General features: G+C 43.7%; 1 protein-coding gene and 1 long non-coding RNA gene across 2 annotated transcripts in view; one reads left to right on the top strand and one right to left on the bottom strand.

The window, feature by feature from the left end:
- The window catches only part of LOC142765613 (uncharacterized), a 62,387-nt gene extending 49,192 nt beyond the window's left edge, over window positions 1-13,195 (top strand). The window contains exon 3 of the long non-coding RNA XR_012884330.1: window positions 13,036-13,195. This is a non-coding gene — a long non-coding RNA (uncharacterized LOC142765613). The remainder of the gene's footprint in view (window positions 1-13,035) is intronic.
- Window positions 12,476-22,530, bottom strand: part of LOC119185130 (alpha-glucosidase-like) — a 75,213-nt gene continuing 65,158 nt past the window's right edge. Inside the window, exons 4-7 of the mRNA XM_075866875.1 lie at window positions 18,948-19,136; window positions 17,111-17,476; window positions 16,179-16,355; window positions 12,476-15,600 (exon numbers count right to left, since the gene is read on the bottom strand). Of these exons, the coding sequence (XP_075722990.1) occupies window positions 15,133-15,600; window positions 16,179-16,355; window positions 17,111-17,476; window positions 18,948-19,136 (1,200 nt within the window). The 3' untranslated portion in view covers window positions 12,476-15,132. The remainder of the gene's footprint in view (window positions 15,601-16,178; window positions 16,356-17,110; window positions 17,477-18,947; window positions 19,137-22,530) is intronic.

Genomic DNA, 22,530 nt, shown 5'->3' with positions numbered 1-22,530 from the left:
CCTAACACATGTTTTTGTACTGGTCCATTTTGTTGCTTTTTTTGTCCAAGTTTCGAACTGGTAAGAGTGCTTTCAACGACTAACACACACCTAAATAGGTTATCGTCATAAGGTAAGTCTGTAATGATCTCACCAACCTAAATATGGTATCTTTCATGGTTTATTATATGCTACCAAATACACAAACGGCCCTCTTCCTTGAAGGGGCCATGACACGGCCAACCAACCAATTGTGGTTTTCCGTAAAAGATTAAAATGTACGGCCTTTGTGCCTGTTCGTTCATTGCAAAGTGGGTCTTCGACCTCCAACATATTGCGGACATGTGAATTTAGCAAAACTACAACGAACCTTTTTTCACGCTGTCTAAACAGTCGAAAACAGTGTTCAGGTTCTGGCTCCTTGTTTTCCTTTTCCTTCAATGTACCAGTATTGTTAAGAAACGTTCTTCAAGGTGCAGTAATTTAGCCCATAGGGTTCTCTCTATACGTCAATGACTTTCCGTCAGCACGAACAAAATTGACAATACTACGCCAAATCCACAGAAATGTGATAGCCAATATCCACAGAAATGTGATAGTTCCCTATGGTAATACGCGGGTGATGCAGGTATGCTATGTCGAATGAAACAGGGTTCACGAGGTTGGACAATATCTGTAGTGCTCCCTTGGAGTCGGTGAAAATTACGCATCGGTCCGGCACTTGACGCAAGATGTAAAGGACAGCTTCTTTGATTCCATGAAGTTCTGCTGCCGTCAAGGGTGTTTTTCTTTGCATTCGACAGGATAGCGTTTGTCTTGTAGAATTGATATAGCATAAGCAGAAGTTTATTGAGTGGTGTATGCGTCAGTGTAAATATGCGAGTGCTGAGCATAGTTCTCGGCTAAGAAGGGGAGAGTAGTCTGCAATAGCGCAGCCTGTGACATTCGTCTCCTTGCCCCATTGATGCCAGATACAACTTGTTTAACAGCTAGAGGCGAAAGCGGCCAGGAAGGAAATGTTGCAGGCAATAAATTTTGTGGCTGACTAACACGCAGAGTTGAAGCAGTCGCACAGCTTGTTCGAACGCAGAATTGCAGTGCGTTACGTGAACTTAGTACAGGAAATGCATTTTACCGTGTAGTATATGTAGAAGATGAGTACACATGGTTTCTTGGATAAAGATGACATTCAGTGAAATACATCAAGCTTCCGCTACAGTTCCCAATGCTGATGAGCTCTTTGGGAGTAATCGACATATTCGTAGGCAGCTGTTGCGTGCGGCGCCCCGCCGCTGTGGTCTAGTAGCTAAGGTACTCGGCTGCTGACCCGCAGGTAGCGGGGTCGAATCCCGGCTGCGGCGGCTGCATTTCCGATGAAGGCCGAAATGTTTTAGGCCCGTGTTCTCAGACATGGGTGCACGTTAAAGAACCCCAGGTGGTCGAAATTTCCGGAGCCCTCCACTACGGCGTCTCTCATAATCATTTGGTGGTTTTGGGACGTTAAACCCCACATATCAAGTCAACGTTGTGTGTGGCTTCCCAATTTTTCTTATTTACTGGGGATATTTGGTGAAGCACTGGTAGATGCTAGCGTACTGTTCCATCAATATATGCTTTCTCGAGCAGTACCATTGAACGGCATCTACAACCCCATCGTGTCCCAGACATGAATTGAACGAGTTGAGTTGCTGCTACTGTTCTAGTTCGAAGTTTCTTCGCCTGAGGAGACCAGGGAAGATTTCTGTCGATGGCGATTCCCAGAAAGCTTTCTGAGCATACATAGGTTAGCGATTGTCCACTGAGGAGTAGTGCATACTTGCTTATTTTCTTTCTTGTTAAAGCAAAGCGAAATATAACGCATTTTTCACGTTCATAATCAACATATGCCACCGTTGCGTCGACTCTGGACGCATCTTGGACCGTCGCGTACATCATGGAACACGTCACAAGCGATTCACAGCGCCAACTGCGCTGTAGACCGGAGCGTATACAGCCGGTAGAGCTTCCTAGCTCGGCGTTACGTTCAGTCCTCCACGAATTGTACCACTCACCCATCTATAGCAGCTGCTCCTGTTTCATTCGAATGCAGAAAAGACGGCACACATGGTTCGTTCACCCGTGCGATTTCTCGCAACACAAATGCTATTTATGTAGCGTAAGCTACTCTGGCCGAGATAGGGCAGTTTTTCGTGGCTTACGGGGAGCAGTCCTTCGCAACAGTGAGGACACAACTCGCAGCTGCAGCGCCGGAGAAGTCCTGGAAGATCCTCGAGTGCCGTTTCACTATAGTGGGCTGGCGCGTGTTTCTTAACAGATAGCCCACTCACTATTCTGTCCGTCCGTGCGTGCGTTTGCGGTTCGTCCGTCCGTACGTTCATCTGTGAATCATACGTCAGTTCAGTCATTGATTCATGGTTCTTCTGTCCATCCCTGTGTTTGCAGCTCATGCTACTTATATTATGGCGCAGCCGAGCTAAGCCACATGTACTTTTTTTGAGCTCGTAATGGTCGACAACGTAGAGAAAAGTAAGAAGACAACTGAGAGTCTGAATAAGTTACTCGAATAAACATTTTGCTTGCTACGGAATTCCCTACCTCCAGTTCGAGCTGTATTATTGTTTTCCTCTTTGCAAGAATGACTTACTAAGCCTGAATCTAGTATATCTGTTTGTAGAAGCTGTCATCCAACTTTTACATGACAAAACAAATTGGCCCCGTATATACATGTTACACTGCAAATATCGTCGAAAGATGATAGTCTTGCGTCTGGAGGCGCTGCGTTACAGTGCCTTGAGCGTGCAGCGGAGGCGAACGAGCGCATCAGGTCATTCAACACGTGAGACATGAGCGCTATCTGGCAGTTATCTTGCAAAACGAAGCGCGCAAGCCTTCTTTTGGTTTGTTAGCGGCTTGCTTCTTTTGGTTTGTTAGCTGAATTTTGCCGAAAAGAAAGCGTTGTCTACGAACACAGGTAACGAATTGATGGAAACACTTCATGCAACAAAGGGGAATATTATTGATTCATTCTCAAGCTTACATGATTTCTTTTGTGATTGTTTATTTGTTTGTGGAATACTCCCAAATTCACACACACACACACACACACACACGCACACACACACACGCACACACGCACACACGCACACGCACACGTACACACACACAGACAGACAGACAGACAGGCACAAACACACATAGACACAGACACACACAGACACAGACACACACAGACACAGACACACACAGACACACAGACACAGACAGACACACAGACACACACAGACAGACACACACAGACAGACACACACAGACAGACACACAAAGACAGACAAACAGACACACACAGACATGCACACAGACACACAGACACACACAGACAGACACACAGAGACACAGACACAAAGTGCACGAATAGCTGACCACTTAATTTTTGGCAATAGCAGTTTTAAGTTTTTACTGTCCTTGTGTCATTTCCTAATAGTTCATTTTTATGAGTGTGTTGAATATGTCTTCTATTTTATTTATTTATTCATATATTTAGGTATAAAATTCTAAATACATCTGTCCTGTGTAGGAATAGGGCAAGAGTGTAGTACATTTTTACAAGAAGCAAAAAAAAAGGCAGCTTACAAGATTCACATAAACACGAAAATGAAAAGTAACATCGATAATAGAGTTACAGTGGTTCTACAAAATCTGGCGATGCAAATTCACTAGCATCACCACGGAAATAATTATAGCTTTTACCAATGATCACGAAATAACTTTTTTTGAAGTCCAGCTTTGCAGTAGTGCTTAGAAAGTGAAACGCCAACTCAATGTATCAAAGTGGCACTATGGATTAAGTAAAAATGAAAAGCAACAAACCACCTTAAATGCAGTAAGTAGAGAAAGGCAAGGGGAAAAAAACAAAGACTGTACGTTGATCTGCGTTTCAATCATTCATTACTTTATTGTCTGTGTCACATTGAAAATTTCTAATTTTTTGTGCAAAGAAAGAGAAGTCTGGAATATTTCTCTCGAAATGTAGTCGTATTAATCCCACCGCTATTTTTATACTCCTCCTCTGATGTAATTAAAAGTTCCGCAATGACCGGAGAGCTTCCGGCTTGCAAGAACACAGGCCTTAATTGGAGCTTTTTGTCAGCCACTGGAAGATCCCCTCAAACCGAATACATCGGTTACGAGGAGATGCACCTCGATGCAGTTTTTTTTCCTATTTGTTGAGGTTAGTAAGAGGATTAGGGTGTATTAGAGGCTCTCGAGGCAGAGATTAGGGGTCAGAAACCTATCATACATTACAATTTAGGCTTACAGGCTTGAAGTGGCACGTTACTTTATCAGGACCCTGGGCTAATTATTGCGGCCCACCACGGCCATAAGCTGTCGTTTATGCAAGATTATTTAAACCATAAAAGCAGAGTGGACGATCATGCAACCGCTATGTACAAGTTTCGCCCACGTAGGCCCAACTTATGCCGTTATCTTTTTTAATCTTCGAACATGAAGTAACGTTCAACTATGAAATTTCAGTGTGCAATATTCTCTAATTTACTTTCATGTTACGCATACACTGAGCCACCAGAGTTTCTTCGTCACTAGACGAAATGATGGTTCCTAGGCGTGTTTCAACATCATGTTCCCAGACATGTTTCCGATTCTTGTTTCTTATGGAAGTTGTTCCATTTCGCATGTTTTGTAAGCAACACAGTAAAAAATTACACTGCGGTAGCCTCTGTGGTATTCATTGTCTGCATGCCGAATCGATGTCGCCTTTTAAGCTTCTAGTTCCTATTTGACTCGTATCGGGTTGTACCTCCTTTTTATTTGATAGCACCTAGTGCGTAACACCGCGGTGGCTTATGTAGTATTTATTGTCTGCCCGCTGAATTTATTTCGTCTCTTCTGCTACTAGTTTCTGCTTGAAGCTGTGTTGTACCTCCTCGTTCAGTTATGGCACATTCTGTGTAGATGGAAGCCTGCTACGGTGGTTCAAATGTTATGGTGCTCAAATAGCGGCCCGACATTGAGGCTGCTGATTTCGGCTGCGGCGACCGCACTTTTGATGCAGCTAAAAATGCTTCGAGCCCACGTACTTCAATTTAGGTGCATGTTCGTGAACCCAGAGAGGTCGAACTTCCTGGATGCTTCAGCAGTGGTGTTCTATGCAAACATACCGTTTTTTTACGACATAAAGCACCAACAAATATATTGATATGCTTGTAGATGCGAAAGCGTAAGCAATCACATTGAAACTAGCTTGAAATAGCTGTTCCTAGGAAAGGAAGTTTCAGGAACTCTCAATTTCGGATAAAGCCCATTATCTCTCAATTAAACAGCACCCTATTACGTAGAGGGAACGTGGTAGCCTTTTTTCGAAATTCGATCGTAAACAAGGGCAACGAAAGGAAATGAACATTAGGAAGTAAAGAAAAAAAACGTGAGATAGAATTCAACAAACGAGCGTGAAGAACAGATGAAAGAAAACAGTCAAATGAGATATAGCCAAGTAACCTTTCAGTACCATTCGTGATCGAATTAAAAACAATTGGGAAACACGTCTCTAAGACTGACGAATCGTCATATAACGCAGATAGTGTCAGCGAAAGTAATTTTTTTTCCTACGTGACAAGAAAAAAACAAGCATGGGAACAGAGTTCGGCACATTGTCATGATACTGGCTTTGATGATTAGCTGGCATCGCAATTGTAATCAGAGCAGCACTCTAGAGCGAAACCTTCTATGTAATGTCAAAAAAGTATGATTTTGGTGCCATAGTTGTCCATCGCCGCCACCGCCAGCGGCCGTAACCTCTATCGTACGAAGGCGAAACAAATGCAATAAATAAAACAATATTGAATATTCAACGCGATTAAAACCAGGGCTCTCTGCGCAACAACTCACTTTTCTTCCACACAGTCATATGAGCACTTGGAAATATGTTGCAAACAAAGCCTTCGCTGGCTTTATGTCACGCGAAGAATCGCGGTAACATGTGTAATATAACGTTTTAGAAGAGCATGGTGGCAACCAAATGGCACATGGTGGGAATGGCGTAACAAGTGGGTGATTGAGGTTTCGGAATTTATTACGAGAGGCTCAGCCATAACTCTGTATCTTCATGAGCCACCGCATCCACAGTGTGTAGCGGATATCACGCTTCTACCTAGAGTAGTGAATGATCACATGTTGAGTGCTTCCCTACTTCACGAAGGTTATAAATGTTTATGGCGTGGTTGGTGGGATGCGAGTATACTTCCAGTCACTGCATCAGAAGGGTTAAAAAGGGGTCTGAAAAGGCCGGTGACCCTGGTGGCAGTCAGTCAGTTAAGAACTTTCTTAAATGGTCCTGAATAGTTTAAGCCACCAGGGTGTTCATGAGGGACATTCTAGCAGCCGTGACTGTAGGCGTCACCCGAGTATGGGTGGGAATGTGGGGGCGTTCCGCCAGTTCTTGGGCCCTCTGGACTGCCTTTTGTTGGTTTGTGAGACTGGATCTCCTGAGGGCTTCCGCCCAGTCGGACTCACTGGTGAGAGGTTCTCGAGGTAACTCGGGACATTGCCAGAGCATGTGTTCGAGTGAACAGTGCACTTCTGAGCAGTCTGGGCATTGTGAATTTATGTCAGAGTTGCAACGGCTGAGTCGGCTTTGTGATGGGTACGATCTCGTTTGTAGAATGCGATGAGCTACCTCTTGCAGGATTTAAAGCTTTTTGTGGAGTAAAAGATATTGGCACCAATACGTTTTATTAATCACATCAATTTCTAGCAGAGGTTCAAACGAAGCTGGGAAATATTTATCTTAGTGTCACTTGTAGTAACGTACTCGCTGTAGGATGATCATTTAGAGGAGGCTATCGCATGTTGAAGTGACATTTCGCTCGTGGAGGTGTGTGAATATTTTCAGTGACTGTGTGTTGTGACACGGGCGTGTTGGCGAGCTTGCACTCTACTTTATTAGAATATGTTTTACACGAGCCTACATAAAGATGGTCCGTGCCTTCAACAAGCACGTAGACATTGCCGGTTATGTTACCTTCATCCTTCATCCAGTTACCTTCATCCTAATACACTATGACGGCCAGGCTTAAAACGCTTGCTTGAAAAGTACTATATTATTGGGATGGCTGAAACGTTCACATTATAATATTCAATTTGCAAAGAAAAAGAAAGAAGACGACTTTGTCGCCAAACGAAAAGGCTCTAAAAAGAGATACTACGTCTCGACAAAAACAATGTTGTTAAAATCGTAACGCCTAGTTGTTCAAATAAGCATCTGGTCCTTCGGAACAGGTGAAGAAGTCAGACAGAGCCATCGCCATCAAATGAAGGAAAAAAGACTCAATACAAAGTTCTAGCTGTTCATGACTGCAAAGAACTAACCATGGATCCCTTTTGCGATTGTTTGTATTCCTCCATGTTTTTGCAACCTACAGTATTTTGACTTGGCTTTGCTCTTTGCTCTTTGCTTGCTCTTTTTATAGTCAAGTTTACTACTATAAACTTGCTATACTATAAACTTGCTCTTTTTATAGTCAAGTTTACTAAGCCACTCCACTGGAAATCACCAGCACGTTTTTTTTTCAATCTTCTTGTCCTGCCATATACCATTAGCTAGACCGCATGGAAAAAACGCACTTTTGTGTTTGCAACTTTTAAGGATAACTTTAGGTAATCCTTTCTACCACACAAGAAAAAAAGCGCATTATTTTTTGTATATAACTTAAATGTTAGAGTAAAAGAATTTTATAAAATGCCGCATACAGCTATTCTAAAGCGCGTCCGACACGCAACTGTCAGCAGAATATAAACCAAGTTCAAGGCAGACCGGAACCGAACATTCCACTTTTCAAGCGTGCGTGTGATTGTTAGCTGAACGTGACCTCCACAGCCATGGAAGGTACTCGTTCTTCGTCGGAATGTTCCGGGTACACACATAATGAGAAGGCAAAATGGTGACTCTAGAGAATCAGCAATGGCATAAGCATGAATCTAAACGATGGTCCGAGGGTCGTTTGAACGCTGGACACGTACGCCGTAATGGCAGTAGCATGCGTCCGGCTGGTCAACGTCAGGGACAGCTGCCGCATGCTTGCGATGCTTCTAGATTCGCATCAAGCCCTCTCCTCTGTCCCTTCACGAATGGATTTTTGTTTTGTCCTCCGAGAAGGCGCTGGATTCGGGGCTTGTGATGCGCGAGACAGCTGCGAATATCCATTCACGTCGACGGCCTCTACATACATAGTTACCATGGAAGAATCATCATTCAGAACGTCATTTGCAAACTTCTCGACCATATCTCTTTTTTGTTTGTTGAACAATATGAAGTAAACAGTCGGGAAATGCGTTCGCGTATGTGTGTTTCAGCCTGTGTATATTTCTTCTTGACCGCCCATTCTCAAACAGTTCCCAGCTGGACTTGCCATGATAAAATAGGGAGTCATACGAGAGAAACGCCACCAGCATATAAACCACATGAAAGTTGTCGCTCGCGTTTTTGTCATATTTGCTGTCACAAATATGCGAATCTACATAGCATATGTCGACAAAAGTATTTAGCAGTCTTGTAACGAGTCGCGAAACCGTGAAGCAGGCACCGAGGAGACAGACAGTGACTTCGCTGTCCGTCTTCTTTTTGATCATTGTTTTAGGTTCCTCTCCTGAAACTGCAGTATTATGAAGCAACTAGGTTCTTTTACTTGCTTTTTCTGGTTAGAGAGAGGCAATCTTTAAATGAGCAAAATAAAAGATACGTGCACGAAACAAAAACAGAAAGTTGGTAAACTTCTGTTATTAAACTTAGTTTCTATGAGTTGCAGAAGAGCGACAAAACGTCTTCTGAAAATCAAGGCTTTACGGAAGCGCATGTGGTCGGCATGAGATACACAGTGAAGGTGAAAAGGCGTAGGATCTGCGCCACCAAAAAAAAAAAATATAAACACTCACAAAAACGTTTTGGCTCCAACATCTTGTTCATAACTCACACAGAAACGCATTTTCGAGCTGATTACCTTAGAGATGTATGGCTGAGATAACTTTATTAAAGCTCTATAGGTCGCGCTAATTTCCAGAAGCGGGCCGCTCCCACGTTGGGACCAAAACAGCTAGCCTTTCAGCCGCTTTGTGGGCCCCATTGCTCCTCTAAAGTATGCATGACGATAGTTATAGCACGAGAGCAGAACGACCACAAAGGGACAAGAAGCGCTCGTGTACTTCTTCTCTCTTTGTCGTCGTTTTGGTATTCCGCTATAACAATCGTCATGTCATACCAACTAGCCCAAACTGCCACACTTCTAAAGTACGACAGCGTAAAGCTGCATCCCATCGTTCTTCAGTATTTTCCTTGTTATGTGCGCTTGAATATATCAAGCAAATCAGGTACACATGCACTGACAGTAGATTACAATAGTTCATGTTGAGGAAACGTGGGGCGGTCTGTGTCATGAGCAACTCAAAATAAAGCGTCGTGACACTCCTCTCTCTATCAGGAGCACATCCCTTCCCCAGTCGACTAGGTGTTCTTGGAGAAAAAGGACTGCCGAGACGACTTTACCTTTAGTCGCCCATGACACAGACCTCCCCGCGTACCCTCGACAGGAACGATGGCGATCTGCCGTCAGTGTACGCATGGTGCCTTCGTGATATATTGTATTTAAGGCGATCTGCTCGGACACATATTTTCATTTTTGAGAACACGGCTCCCGTGTCTTAGATAGAACATGTTTTGTTTGTGTGTTTAAAAATTCGCGCCGTGCCTCCGCTTTTTCGTCTCCACGAAAACAAGATTTTGCGCTTTCAACTTTCAACTGTGACCCCTAATTTATAGTTGGACAGCACTCCTTTTTAAAATGGGTCATATAGCCTTTTAATCTCCAGCTATAGGCATAAGAATATTTTCTGGGAACAATACCTTGACTCTGATGAGTTGGTACATCGCAGCGATGCTTTATTGCTTTTGTTCCAAGCTTACGCCATGTATTCGTCTCCAAATGGAACCAAAGGCTCCACTAAGTGCATCACCTATTATAGTCAGGCCTTGGGCAAGGGATACATAATTGGGCGCTTAGTATGCTCAGTATGAATGTGTCACGCCATGTCACCTTATAGATGCAAGTGTACAAAGCGTGCCAGCCTAAACGTACCGACATTGCAAAGCTGAACTTGTCACTTCAAATGCGTTTCGTGACAATTCATTTGTATACGTTCAGATGTTTGTAACATGCCGCTCCTTATTTCTGTAAGTTGAGGTTATCTACGGGTATTCTCAGGTATTTCTGGTTAATATGTCCAGCCGAACATAGGAAGTCTAATCTATCGGTATATTCCAGCTGACCGAAACACCATAATACAATATTTTATTTTAGCGAAACTTACTCCTTGCCTTCCCGGTGCCATTACCAAACCATGAACGCAGCGCATCGACAGAAGCTATGGACAGGTTTAAAAAGAGCGCCGAAACGCTCCGAAAAGCGAAGAACGTCCATCAATCAACCCCGTTTGGTTGTTATTATTTTGATCATGCTGAGACACCATTCTACGTAATAGGCACCGCCATCTCTATCTATTTATAAATGTTCTGCGAAACCTCGCAAGAAAAATGGACTGCTTGAAAAAAACGCTCTTTCACATTAGTGTGTTCTCTGCTTTCTTGCGTGAAAACGATCACTCATCGTAACGACCAAGCTCAGCATAGAGAAGGCGCGTTGCATTCTAGCTGAACGGTATCCTGTCGTGAAACTCGTCTGGGAAACGTAGAGTGTGCGCATAGATATTAAAATATTCCTAAAGCATACGCAAAAAAAAAAAAAACATGGTGAGATGGTAAAGAGTGTATTTGTAAACATACCTGTCTCTGTATTTCGAATGTTAGTGCCAGTAGCACCAAATATTGATGCGACGTTGCCACAGCATTCAGCAAGATGTTTCAGCACTGCGGCAACATTGCGTGCTACTATTGCGTGCTCACTACATTGCATGCTCAGTAAGAATTTCCCATTCTGGTTATTCACGTGTTTGGTGTGCTCAACCACATCTTTTGTTATCAAGCAATTCACTCACAATTTAGGAAACCCAGCGGTACCCAAACTTTGAAACTCTTTTGAGGTCAATAGGCAACCACAGCAAAAACGTCAGCCTTAGCAAGTGAATCGTTAGGGAGGCCCACAGCTTAGTTCGAGAATAGTTATGGAGCTACAAAAACATAACTCGTTATAAGCATCGTCGCAGGTGTCACTGAGCTTGCCTCAGCGAAAACAATAGTACTGCGTGTGGGCCAATCGAATACCCAAGTTGAAGCAGTTCAGTGCTGGACGCACATGCACCACAGTAAATTGGCAGCAACAAGCACAGGACCGGGTTAACTGGCGGAACATGGGAGAGGCCTTGGTCCTGCAGTGGACGTAGTCAGGTTGATGATGATGATGATGATGATGATGATGATGATTATGATGATGATTAATTTTATGATTAAAGGGGCCTACACATAGGATTTTTTCTTAGCCATGGGTGTTGTGCTAAATAGGCATAGTATTTGTTACAGGTGGCGTTCTTTTAGAAGAAACTGGCAGTGAATATTACTGTTACATGTCCTTCAAAAAATTGCATTATTTCAGTTACCACAAGCTTCATTTGTTGCTGAACCTCAAGAATGTCATCTTTTTTTTTTTATAATACATTTTTTTATATCCCATTGAAGCCTCTTGGCAGGGCTGATAGGTTGTTGAAGCTAGCTAAGTTGGGTACATACATTCCATTCAAAGGAAATCTAGGTATTTTTTGGCACTTTAGAGTTAACAAAAAGGTGTGGTAAGGCCTTTCAAGGTTCATGGAATCTAGGAAGCTCCTGTGTATAGTTAGAGGAAAAAATTACTTGATATATTTTTTCATTTTTCATCTTTAGACACTTCACATGTAATTAGCTATTCAAGAAGTGTATAATATCAAAAATACGTGCTTTATTATTTTAATGCCATGACTGGTCAAAAGGACTCGCATTTATTAGGGATAAGGTTGTAATTATTAAAACTCAAACTTCACTAACGCGTCTTGTGGAAATTAAAGAGCACAGGCCTATCCACCAGCTTTGAAAGAACCTGGGGACCCATCCGCGGATTCATGAGAGTTGACTAACTCATCATGAAATTCTGTAATTTCAAGAAAACCACCAATTGCAGAACAATACCTAAATTAATGACTTTACCGCCTATGAAAAAATTTAGTCCTATAAATCCAAGGTACCAATCACTGCCATCAACTTTACGCAAGGGTCACTTTAGCAGGCGGCGTGAAAGACTCCAGTCGAACCATATAACTTCGCCGGACGCGATATTTTCTTATACGCTCAGAATTTTCAGTTTCGTAGAACTGCAGCGACACTCAGTACCGGGAAAGCTAGAAGTTGTTACGTGAGCCTCACAAACACAGTTACATATCGCTGTTTCATCTATAACAAAACTAAAACAAGAAACACGGGCAAAAAAAGAATAAAACAAGACTGTACAATAAATAGGACGTTTATTTCTGCAAGTTATTTTCGTGAATTCAGACAGCACTTGTTTGTTAAGAACGAAATTAGGACATTAACACAATATTATGCACCTTGAATACTGTTGTGTTGAAAGGTGCGTGCTGGGCTCTAGCTCTTAATATACAAAGGCTTACACTCAATTTATATGTCATGCATTAGGTAGGCATACTGAACAAAGCTTCCTGCGTGTTGTTTGTTGAAGGTATGCACAATGGGCGTTTTTCGCAGATAGTTAGAAATGCACAAAAAACAAATTTGTTCTAATTATAGCCTCCCGTTTTTTTCAGTAAATTTTCTTTTACATACAGTTGGAATAAAGACTCAGAAAATGCTATACGGCTTCAACTCCGGCTAATATGAGCATGAACGAAAGTGAACATTTTTTTTTGTCGGTCAAAGAAACCAGTGCAGTAACACCTATGGAACCCTTGTGTTAAAACCAATGTGCCCTGGTTTTGTGAATGATATATAAGCTGGATTTAATCCAACAGCAAGATAAACATGATTCTTCCATGTCTGTTTTTTTTCAGAACAAGCTCGATTGTTCAGTAAAAAAAGCAATGGAAGAAGCCACAAGTGGACTCTGCGAATGATAGTTTTAAGTGCACATCAGTCTGTGAACTGTTTGAACATATGAAGTTTGATGAAGAAATGCCTCGCGGAATCATGTGTTCTTCGAAAAAATGAGAACTGTGATTGATTGAACCACCTGACATTTTATACTTCACATAACTACATTCCCCTGCACGAGTTTCAAACATTTTTTTCACGAAAGCTTCTTTATGCGCAAGTAGATCTCCTTGTGTGCTCAAACCGTATTATGACAAACGAACTCCACTATCCAAACTTGTGACAGTATTGGCATACAAAATGAACACAAACAGAAAGTACAATAATATAAAGAAGATAATCCGCTGCCCCTACAATCATTCGTAACTTCAATAGCGTTCTTTGTACAGGAGAAAAGGTGAATGTCTCTCCTCAAGTTAGCTTCAAAAATTTGTCAAATTGCTATTATGTCATCTCTGCCCCCTACAGTGGGAAGATTTCTGGACACTTGCCAAAGCAGCTCCTTCTAGGCATCTCTGAAGTGCGCCGCTGAAAAAACACATCCTTGGAGCGAACTTCCTCCCCATGGAAATACGACGGCTTTTATGAGTGTTGGCTGTACCATTCAAGCATTGAGTGGTGGACACTTGATATGGCACATATGTGTAGACACGAGGCAGGTTTCTTTGCGTTCTGCTTTACATAAAACTCCTGAAGTCACAAAACACTTTCTCCGGGTCTCTAAACTATACTTACCACGTGGAAGGCTATCTTATGCCGAGTAGAAGGGAATTTTATTCAATGCCCGCACATGAACTCTCTCGTTATTTTGGGTCTGCTGTTATGGCACTAATAACAAATTAATTCTATTGTACCGCCTGCATGGCATTTTAAACGACCCACCGTTTAATTAATATTGCGCCAAGCGTTTACCTCCAAACATGACACTTCCATGCAACTCTTTCGGTGCACTGTTAGGTGATCTGCTTTGTAGCCAAGTGGTAAATGGCGTTACGGATGTGTCGATATGTATAGAATTACTAATTTTCAGAACACGTTTGCTCTTTCAGTAGTCCTTTTACCATAATACGGCGCGTCGTACACCTCGCAATTCCTATGACCGCATACCAACAGCTCAGGGAAGGAATGTATATGCTTCGCACTGGTAATACATTCCGGCTTGTCACGCACTCACACATTTCTCTTATTCATGGCACTTGTTCGCATAACACAACTCCTCTCTATGTCGAATTCAATAAATGCTCAGATGACGTTTTTTTCAGTGAGTCAATATGCAATCCGGAGGAGAGAATTTGAGAGCGAAAGGTAAACAGTTGCACCGAACTACAAATGTCCCATCAGAAATATTGCTGACAGCCAGGGTAGGACGCTTTGCTTCGATACACTAGAGTTCTCCGTATGCCACACACCAAAAACGTCAGCTCAGGAGCTGCGTTCAACTGTTGACAGGAGTCAACGTTGGCTGCTACGCCGGAAGGGGTCTCCTAGATGGAAGCTTCACAGCACAGGGCACAGTTTGATCTCGGTAACATCTTACCACGAGTGACTGCCGTCGTCAAATAGTCGTTATGAAAAACACCATGACACGATGGAACTCTGTCCTGAGTTTGGCCAAGAGCACGCACATGTGATAAAACGGGCAAGTGCTTACGAGCACTTACACTCCTCGTCAAAGCAATGTTCACTACGCCGGGTCACAAGCAACTGTTTTTCTTATCAAATACTTGTGCGAAGACAGCGCACTCGCTTCACAGCTGACGGCTCGTGGAGCGTTGGTTCGGAGTGGGTGGAACTTCAACATGGAAGTACGGTCGAGTCACATTACGAAGAATCCGATATAGTTAGCTCTGATAACTGTCTCGTAGCACACTTCTCGGTGTAATGAGGCGTCGAGAAGGTGTTGCTCGTCCTGCTACTCCTCAGATGATAACGTTTGTTTGGGTGATCACGCCTGGATGACGACGCCCGGTGATAACGTCCGGCATTACAAACGCATGCTGTGAATGTCCTAATGATCGTCACGTGACATCACCTTAGGCGCTTCTTCTTTCTCTCATTCAACTGGTGATCTCAACATAGAGCGCTTCACCGGGTTCGAGGTAAAGCTCGCGGAAGTTTACTCGTGTCGGGAGGCTTGAACAGGTTCCAGCAACGACGTTGCCTTCGAAGCCGAAGTCTGAGAGGTCGCTGGTTACGCCTCGCGGCGCAAAATTTGCTACCACGGCGTAGCGAGCGCGACGTGGGTAGAAGCGTTCCATAGCGAAGATCTCTCCGCACTTGCGCACTAGCTTCGTGTTGCATCGTCGGTGTCGATGTGATGGCACGCCCGATATATACAACGTAACCACGCTGCTCCTCAGCTCAGCCGCCCTGGCCAATGTGTCGATGATCTCACTGGAATTGTCTACATTCCTGATGACGTGATCGGGATGGGCCGGCATCCAGGGTCGTGAGGCGGGAGATGAGAAGTTTGCGTGGGTCGCGTCACTCCACTGCATGGGACCCAACTGTCCCGTCCGGAAAGGCTGCACAACGGATGGAAATTTTCGTTTATTTTGCAATAATCATATTACCTTGACCTTTGGCAATGATACTGTTTGTTATTTGGGAGAGCACATGTGCATGATATCAAAGCGCTACAGTTAGGCGGGAAGTAATGTGTTACCTGGTAATACACACTATGACTCAGTGTGCGCGTGCGCTGCCGATTGTGCTGTGTCTCTCTTCCCTATCTGCTCTCTTTCATCTCCCCCATCCCTCTCACATGCGCAGGGTAGCAAACCGGCTGCCTATAGGCTGGTTAGCCTCCCTGCCTTTCTTTTCCCTCTATTTTCCTTCCTTCCTTCCTCATATACTAGAAACTAGGAAAAATCCACGTGAAAAAATTTTAGGAGCGCTATGTGTCATCCCATATTTGCCTTATTACTACCACTTGAAACAATGTAATGACTCGGTACCTTCAAATCACGTGACGCTAAGGCTCCTCCTAGTATAACAAAACAAACAGGTGGAATAATCATGGATGGTACATATTAGAGTACTTTGAAACATATTCAGAACACAGTATTTTTCTATGTCGCTTTTTAAAAGCGAGTTCACTTACTCGTCCAGTTGATTGGTCTACAGAGTCCTTCATGCCAATTTCGTCCCCGTAGAACAGAGACACCGTGCCTGGCATGCCCCAGAGGGTGAAGAGTGCAGCTAGTGGGTCGACATCCACGAGTCGTGATGCAAGTCGTGGACTTTCTGAGTCGCCGAGGTTCCAACTCAACCATGGATCCTGAATAAGAAGCAGAATCAAAAGCAATTCATAACTGATGTTTAACGAGAGCAACCTTACTGAGGTGACAAGTATTGCCGAAATAGTTATTGCTAAGGCATAGCATTCTTGCTTTCTAATATGACACTTATATCTATAGTAAGGTGTGAAACTGCATCCAGATACACCGATCAAGCATTCAAATGTCAATAATTAATGCAAAACATTTCCCTTCATGAATAAAGACATAATCTAAACGCAGAAAAGCAAAACTGACACATACAAAAGTGCTGATTATGTTGGCAATGCAGAATTCCTACGAATCCATTTATAAATGGTTAGCTTCAGACTTTTATTCGGAGAATGGCCTCTTTTATAGTTGCAATTATAATGTGACTTACGCAAAAAAAACCTATTGTGTGCATTTTACACACCTATAATGTATAACTGGCATCACGATGCAAGATTTATACGGCTTTTTATGCAGATTCATTTCGCTTTTGACACAATGTTTCTCTTACGAGCTATAGGTCTCACTTCCCTGCACACTGTTTTACCTTCCAAATGAAATTTCTTCGTATTCTACAAGACTGTCACTAATATACCCTTCTGCAACGCTACACAAGATACTCAAGTATATAGTACTTTCGCTTCTATTTCAGCGTTCTTTTATATTTCTTCAACGTAAAAAAATAGTGCAGTTATACCAACATGAAGAAACCATAAGCGATTATCAAGGTAGAACAAAAACAAAGAGATTTGTCTGCTATACTGACCATTGCCATATTGGCAACTCCACCACAGTGGCTTCTTTCACCGCTAGACCCGCCAGTGATGTTCTCGTCGGTGCTGACTCCAGCGGTAGTGCGCGCGTCAAGTCTCGTCTGTCGCGTCATCTGTGCGAACCGTGACGCCATAATTTGCGTCACGTTATCAGGACCACCCTCGAGTGGCACGTGGACGTCTAGAAGGTCAAACAGGGCCACGATTGGCTGGATGAAGAGTGAGTCCCTGTCAGCCAACTCCTGGGCCAGGTTCACCGACGTCATGAGGATGCGTCCACGCTCGTCCAGATAGTCATGCTCATCCAGCAGTCGTCGCCATTCTAGCAGTACCTCGTAGAGTTCCCGGTCGTCGGAAACCTGATAGGACGTGGGAAATGATAAAAACATATTTAGATGCGAAAGCTTGAGGAAAACCGAAAATGAAACCTTCAAAAAATCATTTATAGAGGAATCTTTAGTCAAGAGCCCCATAATCATTAATAACTTGCTCTACCTGTTTGAACAGCTAAACACAGGCCGACCACATGCATCGGCACTGGCTGGGTCTCCTATGTTCTAGCCCTGGATGTCGCATCTTCAGTTTATTGAAGCTCACTCACTACAACACCTTATCAGAGTACTAGCTTGAAGGTCAGGCAAATGCTGAACAGTGGAGCCCCCCTACATTATGCTGTGCACGTCATTCCAATAGATCCAATGATCTCCGTTCGGAATCCAGATATGTATCCTATGTTCCCCATATATATGCGACGTTTTCATAAGTACATTTTGGAAGCATGTGAAAATGATCAAATTACATACTAAACACTTCAGTAGGGTAATTACGCTTCAGTAGTTGGACTGCCAAGCAAGAGGCTGCTGGTCACTGAAAATTCACTTCCCAGTAAGCATCAGAGGCTTCAGGCTGTGAGCTAAGTAAGAGTCACTCATCTGTATTTGCACTTAGAAGTAATAGCATTACATACGTTGAACTGAAATCAGAAGAATTGTACTTTTTATTCTATATCCTGTACAAAAACTTCTTTACTTCGAAACATTTCTGAAGGTGTACGAAGACCATGAAGTGTTCACTTATAACCTTCAAGACAAATAAGACAGATTAGAAGAAAAAGTTGGACCATCTGCTGCTGGAGAGAACTATGTGTATATGCAAAGCAGCGGGCGCTGACGCTTACACTGGCGGTGACGTTGACGCTGGCAGTCTTTTTTTTTTGCAATTAAACTCGTTGGCAGACGCTGCCTGCGTTAGCATTGCCAACCGAGAGATGGGGAAGCGTAGGAGAGGATATAGAGTGAGAGGAAACGCGCATGCGCAATGACAGTGTAAACGCCATGGGGAGGAAAGCCCAGAAGAAAGAGAGCGGGAGCCAGCGTAGGTTAGTGGACGTGCATGCGCTGCAAGGGTTGTGGCGCCGCACACCGGATTGAGCTCGATCCTGAGCTGCTTGCACGCAAAAAGGAACGCTTAACCTGACATTGGCAACATCAAGCTATGCGCCATTTTCAACTGATCCTGTCTAGGAATAGGCTGATTCAGGGCGTGTCGGGATAGTAAACCTCCCATTTGGTTATGGGAAATTCGTAAGCGGGAAGTGTCATGGATCCGAGGCTACCAGTAGAATTGTTTCGTTCCGGCCTTAAAAATTGAACTCTACTTGTCGAAGCATCCATTCTAGCACACACCTCCTCCTTACGAATTTCTCATCGCAAGCTTCCGTCTTTCCTTCGTTGCCTTTCTCTTTCATCATCCAAAGTGCCTTGTTCATTATCGCCGGGATCTGCTAATGAAGCGAAAAAGTATAGTTGTACCACCGTATGACGTATTCACCTGCAACCTGTCCACGTGTTTCAGGTAGAATCCATCCACTCCTTTTTCGATCCACACTGCAAGTGACCTCATGACTTGCTGCCGCACTTCAGGGTGAGACCAGTTCAGATAAAGCTGGTTTCCGAAGGGCCGCTGAGGGTCACGCCGATCGTCATCGTCAGAGTCCTCCCACTCGTCGACGCCATTGCTCTGCGAGAGTAGGCGATGAAAGTGTACAAATGTATGATTAACATACTCTCAGGAAGTGTTGGTTCAACACGAACAAAAACTTTCTGCAACTACTTGTTTAATTGCGCGATTGCAGCATACACACGGTTGCCACTCTACTTTAACGTCATAATTCATCATCAGCCTGGCTACGTACACTGCAGGACAAAGGCCGCCCCCATAATCCGCCACTCAACCGACTTTAACGTAACACGAGCTACAACGCTCTGATAACTGCCACGACGAGCATGGGGGCTATTGTGATGTGCAAGCGCGCTATGCTGAAAGATTTCAAGTGTTCTTTGGTGCACAGTGGTATTTACACTGCAAGAATGAATCTTGCATTGTAAGTTGAAACATAGCACACCAAAGAAAATGAATTCCTACTTTTGAAAAATGTGTGAGCGACAGGTTCAGTTAGGTTTAAACAAGGTCTCCAAATGGGCAGAGGAAAACGGATTCCGGCTGAACCCAGGAAAAAGCTCGTGGGTCTTGTTCTCCCGAAAGAGAGGCATGCACTCAGAACCCGACATTGAACTAAACGGCCAACGTCTGTCTGTGAATGCGGAGCATAAATTCCTAGGCTTAATCTTGGACAACAAGTTGACTTTCGTACCAAACATAAAGTATTTAAAAACAAAATGTTTAAAAGCCATGAATGTTATAAAAGTGTTGTCACGTACTACGTGGGGTAGTGATAGGCAATGCCTCTTGAACCTCTATAGAAGCCTTATTCGTACCCGCTTAGATTATGGGGCCGTTGTCTATCAGTCTGCCACTCAAAGTGCCTTGAAAATGCTGGACCCCGTGCACCATTTGGGCATCCGCCTTTTTACGGGTGCTTTTCGCACCAGCCCCGTAGAAAGCCTTTACGTTGAGTCAAATGAGTGGTCGCTTCATCTGCAAAGAACCTACATGTCCTTTGTATATTTCCTTAAGGTGAAAGCAGACAAGAGGCACCCCTCATACTCTACTATTAATGACTTGGCGAGCTCCATTCTTTTTCAAAACAGGCCTTCAATGAGGCAGCCCTTCTCAGTTCGCCTGAAGGGTCTAGCTGAGGACACTGGAGTGTCACTCGAACACAGTTTAATGGCTCCTGTAGCATACCCGCCACCGTCCACTGTGGCAGACTATAGACTGCGATGTGTCTTTCCTAGAGGTTACAAAACATGCACCCTTTGCCCATATCCGAACATACTTTCTGGAACTTCAACACAAATACACACGTCCTGAGTTCTTCACAGATGCCTCCAAGACTAACTCCTCTGTGTCCTACGCTGCTGTCGGCCCATCCTTTTCGGACGCTGGCCCTCTACATCCACGCACAAGTATCTTCACAGCGGAAGCTTACGCGATACTGGTGGCAGCTAAACACACCAAACAATTACAAATACAAAAAGCAGTAATTTATACAGACTCCCTCAGTGTGGTAACGGCTCTGCACAGTCTTAAAAAACAAAAAAACCCAGTCCTTGTCTCACTTTACTCCATTCTGTGCACACTCTACACACACAAACAACATGTAGTGTGCTGGGTGCCAGGGCACCGTGAGATCCAAGGCAACGTGAGGGCGGATCAGCTCGCTGCATCCGTCCATGAGAGCACCGCCATTACATCTATATCGATCCCGGCCCTTGATCTTAAGCCGTCTCTCAAACGAAACCTCGGGGACTACTGGCAGAGCAAGTGGGATACACACACACAAAACAAACTACACGTTATCAAGCCACACCTTGGCCATTGGCCACCAGTATCAAAATCACGTCTAACAGAGGTAACACTAACAAGACTCAGGATAGGACACACATACACGACACACACACATCTTTTATCTGGTGGTGATCCACCATTGTGTGATAAATGTGGTGAGACATTAACAGTTCTTCACGTTTTAATTCAATGTAAACATTTAGACACTCTAAGAAGACACCACTTCCCTCTACCCTACCGACAACATATACCTTTACACCCTGCAATGTTCGTCGGTAGGGAACCGCTTTTTAGTCACAAATCATTATTAGCGTTTTTAAAGGAAATTCATAATTTTCATATCATATACCCTGGAATACCGTAGCACGACCTCTCTAGAGAGGTTTTTGCTGCGGTGGCTACACAGGAAAGCACTTGCCTCACGGCCCTTGGACGCAAGGGTATGAACGAGTGAGGCACTTGTGCTAATGCCATACATATCCACCATCGTCTTATTATCACCAACTTTTGTCATCATTCACACCACACACATCTTTCACGGCATGGTCATCATTTTATTACTTGTATGTTCTTACCAGCCTTATCGCGAGGAATTTTATGGCCCTTATACAGCCGCTTATCACAATCATTGTCCATATTTTTAGTAAGATGAAATGGCGCTCTTTGGCCAACAAATGGCCCTTGCGCCAAAAAACACCATATATCATCATCCTACTTTTGAAACTCAGCTTTTCTCAGAGAATCTATGAGCTCACCACGTATCACCATAGATAGTGATGTGGTGAACTCAGAGATGAGCCTGGTCAATTCGTCGAAACATGAACGTGGTAGATTTGTCGTCGCAGCCACGTCCCAGATAGCTTACTCGAAATCAAGTTAACTTGTAGGCGCGACTAGCGTGAGAGTGACCTGTAGTTAGGGACAGTGCGAAACTGAGAGAAGAAATACTGCGCGTGTCATGAAAGCAATCTGGTGTACAATAACACACTGACGAGGTAACGCACGCATGGTGCAGCCGAATACAGGGCCTGGGAACTAATTGAAATGCGGCCGAATCGCAACTGATAATGAAATGGAAAGCCTCCTGGATATCCTGGAGGAGTACTTCGCCCGGCTACGACACTAACGAGATTTTTAGGCGTCATTAGCTATTCGCGTACGAGCGCGTTTGCACCGTAATTCCACGGGGACGTGTCATTCACACCCGGCGTCCCTAGAGAATTTTTTTTCGGACGATGTAGCCTGTACCGTCCAGCTCGGGCTAATTGAAAAGCGTAACGACCGTAGCAGCCACTGACAGCCGGATTGTCTCTCGCTTTCGAAGCGGTGAGAGACGACGTACGGTTTAGGAACAGGTTTGCGTGGTTAGCGGATTGTTTTCGTTTCAGATAGAAAACGTCTGTCAGCGTACAGAAAATACATTAGACTAGATGCCACGAACACAGTTCTTAGATTGCCTGAGAATAGAAGAATTCGAAAAGTAGCAATTAATTTTTTTTTGGTGTGCCATATTTTAACTTTCGTTGCAGGATTTCTTCTTACAGCGTAACTACCATTTTGCATTGGTGCATACGTCGAATGTCAACATCGCTAGTTTTTTTTTCTAGTGCTTATGAAGGCTCCATATTAGTGTCGCTTGAAAAATTAGTTTTTACTACAACTA

Source organism: Rhipicephalus microplus, chromosome 6 (assembly GCF_043290135.1).
Source record: "Rhipicephalus microplus isolate Deutch F79 chromosome 6, USDA_Rmic, whole genome shotgun sequence".
In the NCBI taxonomy this organism is placed as follows: domain Eukaryota; kingdom Metazoa; phylum Arthropoda; class Arachnida; order Ixodida; family Ixodidae; genus Rhipicephalus; species Rhipicephalus microplus.
The sequence above is the reverse complement of the archived record's forward strand: the minus strand, read 5'-3'. Positions and strand labels throughout refer to the sequence as shown.